At 39.0% G+C, this 3,606-nt stretch overlaps 1 protein-coding gene across 1 annotated transcript in view; it reads left to right on the top strand.

The window, feature by feature from the left end:
* IFT88 (intraflagellar transport 88) overlaps positions 1-3,045 on the top strand; it is a 55,511-nt gene extending 52,466 nt beyond the window's left edge. Inside the window, exons 25-26 of the mRNA XM_009327780.1 lie at positions 1,996-2,091; positions 2,786-3,045. Coding sequence (XP_009326055.1) covers positions 1,996-2,091; positions 2,786-2,907 — 218 coding nt within the window. The 3' untranslated portion in view covers positions 2,908-3,045. The remainder of the gene's footprint in view (positions 1-1,995; positions 2,092-2,785) is intronic.
* Positions 3,046-3,606: the final 561 nt, after the last annotated feature.

Genomic DNA, 3,606 nt, shown 5'->3' with positions numbered 1-3,606 from the left:
CTTGGCCTTGTTGAACCTCATGAGGTTCACACGGGCCTACTTCTTGAGCTTGTCCAGGTCCCTCTGGATGGCATCCCGTCCCTCTGGTGTGTCGACCATACCACTCAGCTTGGTGTCATCTGCAAACTTGCTGAGGGTGCACTCGATCCCACTGTCTATGTCATTGATGAAGATATTAAACAGTACCGGTCCCAATACGGACCTCTGTGGGACGCCACTCGTCTCCAATCTCCATCTGGACATTGAGCCATTGACCACTACCCTCTGGATGCGACCATCTAACCAATTCCTCACCCACCGGACAGTCCACCCATCAAATCCATAGCTCTCCAGTTTAGAGAGAAGGATGTTGTGGGGGACCGTGTCAAAGGCCTTACAGAGGTCCAGATAGACGACATCTGTAGCCCTTCCCGTGTCCACTGATGTAGTCACTCCAAAGTAGTGTAGTTTTGCTGTATCATTCCTGTCTCCTTCCTGCTTCTTCCAACTTTATTCATCATTTTGTAATTTATTTGTTTTCCATTGCACAAGACTCCGTGCCTACTCCTATCCTACTCTTTCTCTCCCTGTTAAACATTTTGTATTCTCCTCTAAACTGTCCTCAAAATGTTTTCATCCACACCATCTTTGAATTTCAGCACTCACCTCCTTGTTGCGCAGGCCTGTCCAAAGCCCACTGAAATCAAGAAATCAAACCCATTGATTTCTTTCAGTTTCTTCAAATCCTTCGTTAAGCATTTGCTTCTTCCATGGAACCTGTCCATGAGAATTGATCCAAGGGAGGTCAATGTACATTAAAATAGATTTTCCTTGCTTTGATGTTTCAGCGGTAATCTGTGTCTTGTAAACGTACTAATTGTTTGACATGTGACTGTATGTATTAGATCTTTCCTGGAGCAGAAACATTGTCTTCCAATTCAGGACTGAGTAAACTGAAGTCTGCGGTAGTATTTATAGAGAAATAAAGGATTGTCATCTTTGTGGAAGATTATTTTTTTTAAATAGTAACAATACTTATAAAAAGAACATTTATAGTAAATAAGACAATGGAAATGTGTTGCCAAGTCCAGACTTTGTAATTAATGTTTGCTGAATGAAACCCATTTTTCCTCCTTACAGATGGAGGACTTTTAATAACAACATTGTTCCGTGTTGTAAATGAGCGTGTTTGTATTTGGCAGCATGGCATGTCCCGCCTTGTAAATATACCAAAGCCAAACAGGAAACGTTTTCTCCTAGCAGAAAAAAAATGCATAAAAACTTGTCGTAGCAGACGAGATTGAAAGCTTGCCATGAATGTGAAAAAGAGATTCAGAGGTGAACAGAATATTTAAAGTGTCTGGAATACTGCTGTGGCAAGAGAATGTTAATCTGACGTTGTCTGGGCACGAGGCAGCCCTCAGAGCCGACACATTCCTTGGGGCCCTGCTGCAAACCGAGCTGCCAGCGCAACGTTTACAGCAAGATGCAGGGCCAGGATGGTCTGTATACATGGACTGTGCCTGCCTGCCATGCAGACAGCACATGCCAAATATACTCTTCTAATTAAAAGCCAAGTTAGTGTTGTATTTAACCTTGAGAGCATTCAACAGGTGGATCATACTAATATATTAGTAAGCACACAGACATATGAAATGTCTGTATACATTGTGACAGTGTTTATATTTATCATGCTTATTTTAACTCCAAAATGTGACTGTAATTCACAAGCAACTGAAATGTCGGCATTTGAAGCAGAAATATTTTAATGTGTTTACTCCAAAGTAAATAAGGCTGTATATATTTAAAAAAAAAAATTAAAACACACACTGTGTGGACACAGTGTCCATTGTGTTTTAATGACCACAATTACAAATGAGTACTGTATCCATCATGAAAAGATGGTTTCATCCACATCTTGCCTGACAGATAGTAGCTGAATTTATGTTGTTCTTTTATCATGATTTCACAGAACATAGTAGCATATTATTTGTCTTCAACTTTTTTTTCCCCCAGATAGTGGTGGTACCAAAGGGGAAAGACTGAGTGCCAAACTAAAAGCTTTGCCTGGAACAAGTGAACCCTATGAAAGTAGCGGCAGTAAAGAAATAGGCAAGTGGGCATCTTATACCTTCTTACTTTCCTAACCCTCAAAAGAGAGAGGAGATGGAAAAAATAAGTTCTTGGAATAGCATGTATAATTAGACAATTAGGAAAACATTTTCCTCATGAAACAAATGTGAAGAATGGCTTTAGCTTCATTGTTCAGAGCTCACTATAAAGTAATTGTAAATATTAAGAGATGCAGCCCTGTAAATATTTATTACTTTTGATATGTGTCTGCTGCATCCTTTAGTCAGTTCTTGTGGTTCTGCAGTCACAAATTCTTCACTAAGATTAAATTTTCAAAGGGGTTTAAAATCCCAAATCCATGTGGAATGTGGTACTTCCTAAAGTGCCCTTCCTTTAACCATCTCATCAGTCTTCCTGTTCCATGCACTTTTCCAAAGTCTTTTTCTCACTTAATGACTGTAATAAAATAAAGAGAAATTTATTTTAAAAAAGAAGGAAAAAAAAAGCTTCTATCCCTAGCACTCGGGTACTTTGCTCGCGTGCCATGCCTCACTTCCCGAATGTGGTATCTTGTTCTCCGTCAGTGTTCATACGCTCTTTCTGGTCTGCATTTCAAAGACACCTGACAGATGTGTAATGCTAAAGCCCACTCTTGTGTTTGATTGTGTATGTTTGAAACAAAGCTAAAATTACTTGCAGGTAACTATTTCAAATGTATTTATTTAAACCCTAGATGCCTCCTACATAGATCCACTTGGCCCACAAGCAGAAAGACCAAAAACTGCAGCAAGAAAAAGAACTGAGGAAGATGACTTTGCTGATGAAGAACTAGGAGAGGATTTGCTTCCAGAATAACATATGGTCCACTCATAACTTTTTCTCCTTTTAAAAGTTTTAGCAGAAAAACATTCATCCATGATGACTTTTGTAGTGGATTTTGATAAAAATACTTGTGAAATACTTTGGATATATGGTATCTTACATTAAAAATGTGGATTTGAAGTTGCAGTGTCTTTTAGAATTGATTTTTAAAAAAATAATGCTGAGGTTGTTTTACTCATGCATAAAAACTACACAGGTACTCAAACTCATTGCAAACCATATCAAGCGCATAAAGCTTTTGCTTTCAGAGACACATCCAATGGTAATAGGAAACACAGGAGCCTCTACAATTTCACCTTTCAGTGCAAAATACCTCGAAGCAATGTTATAAGGTTGAAAGTCCCATATCCCTCATCCAAAGCCAGAACTTACTTAAGGCCCGCGAATTGACTTTCCAAAAATGTTGGGTATGACCTTGGTCATCTTGAAGGCCCCAATTCAGCACAGCACTTAATTCTGATACTGAAGAAAGCATCTTAATTTTAGTCTATGCTTAGCTGAGCTAGGGCCATTTTGCAGTCTCTTGGCAATCTCCTAGGTATTTTTGCAATTACAAAGATGAGGGGGTTTTTTATTTTGAATGAAATCCTGCCCACTCTGACCAATCTAGTTTGTTCAGAATTGCTAATTAGGTTTCAGCTTTTGAATCTCATGTTTGGGTATTGTGGCACT

The sequence above is a fragment of the Pygoscelis adeliae genome, unplaced genomic scaffold (genome assembly GCF_000699105.1).
Source record: "Pygoscelis adeliae isolate BGI_AS28 unplaced genomic scaffold, ASM69910v1 Scaffold14, whole genome shotgun sequence".
Classification (NCBI taxonomy): domain Eukaryota; kingdom Metazoa; phylum Chordata; class Aves; order Sphenisciformes; family Spheniscidae; genus Pygoscelis; species Pygoscelis adeliae.
The sequence above is the reverse complement of the archived record's forward strand: the minus strand, read 5'-3'. Positions and strand labels throughout refer to the sequence as shown.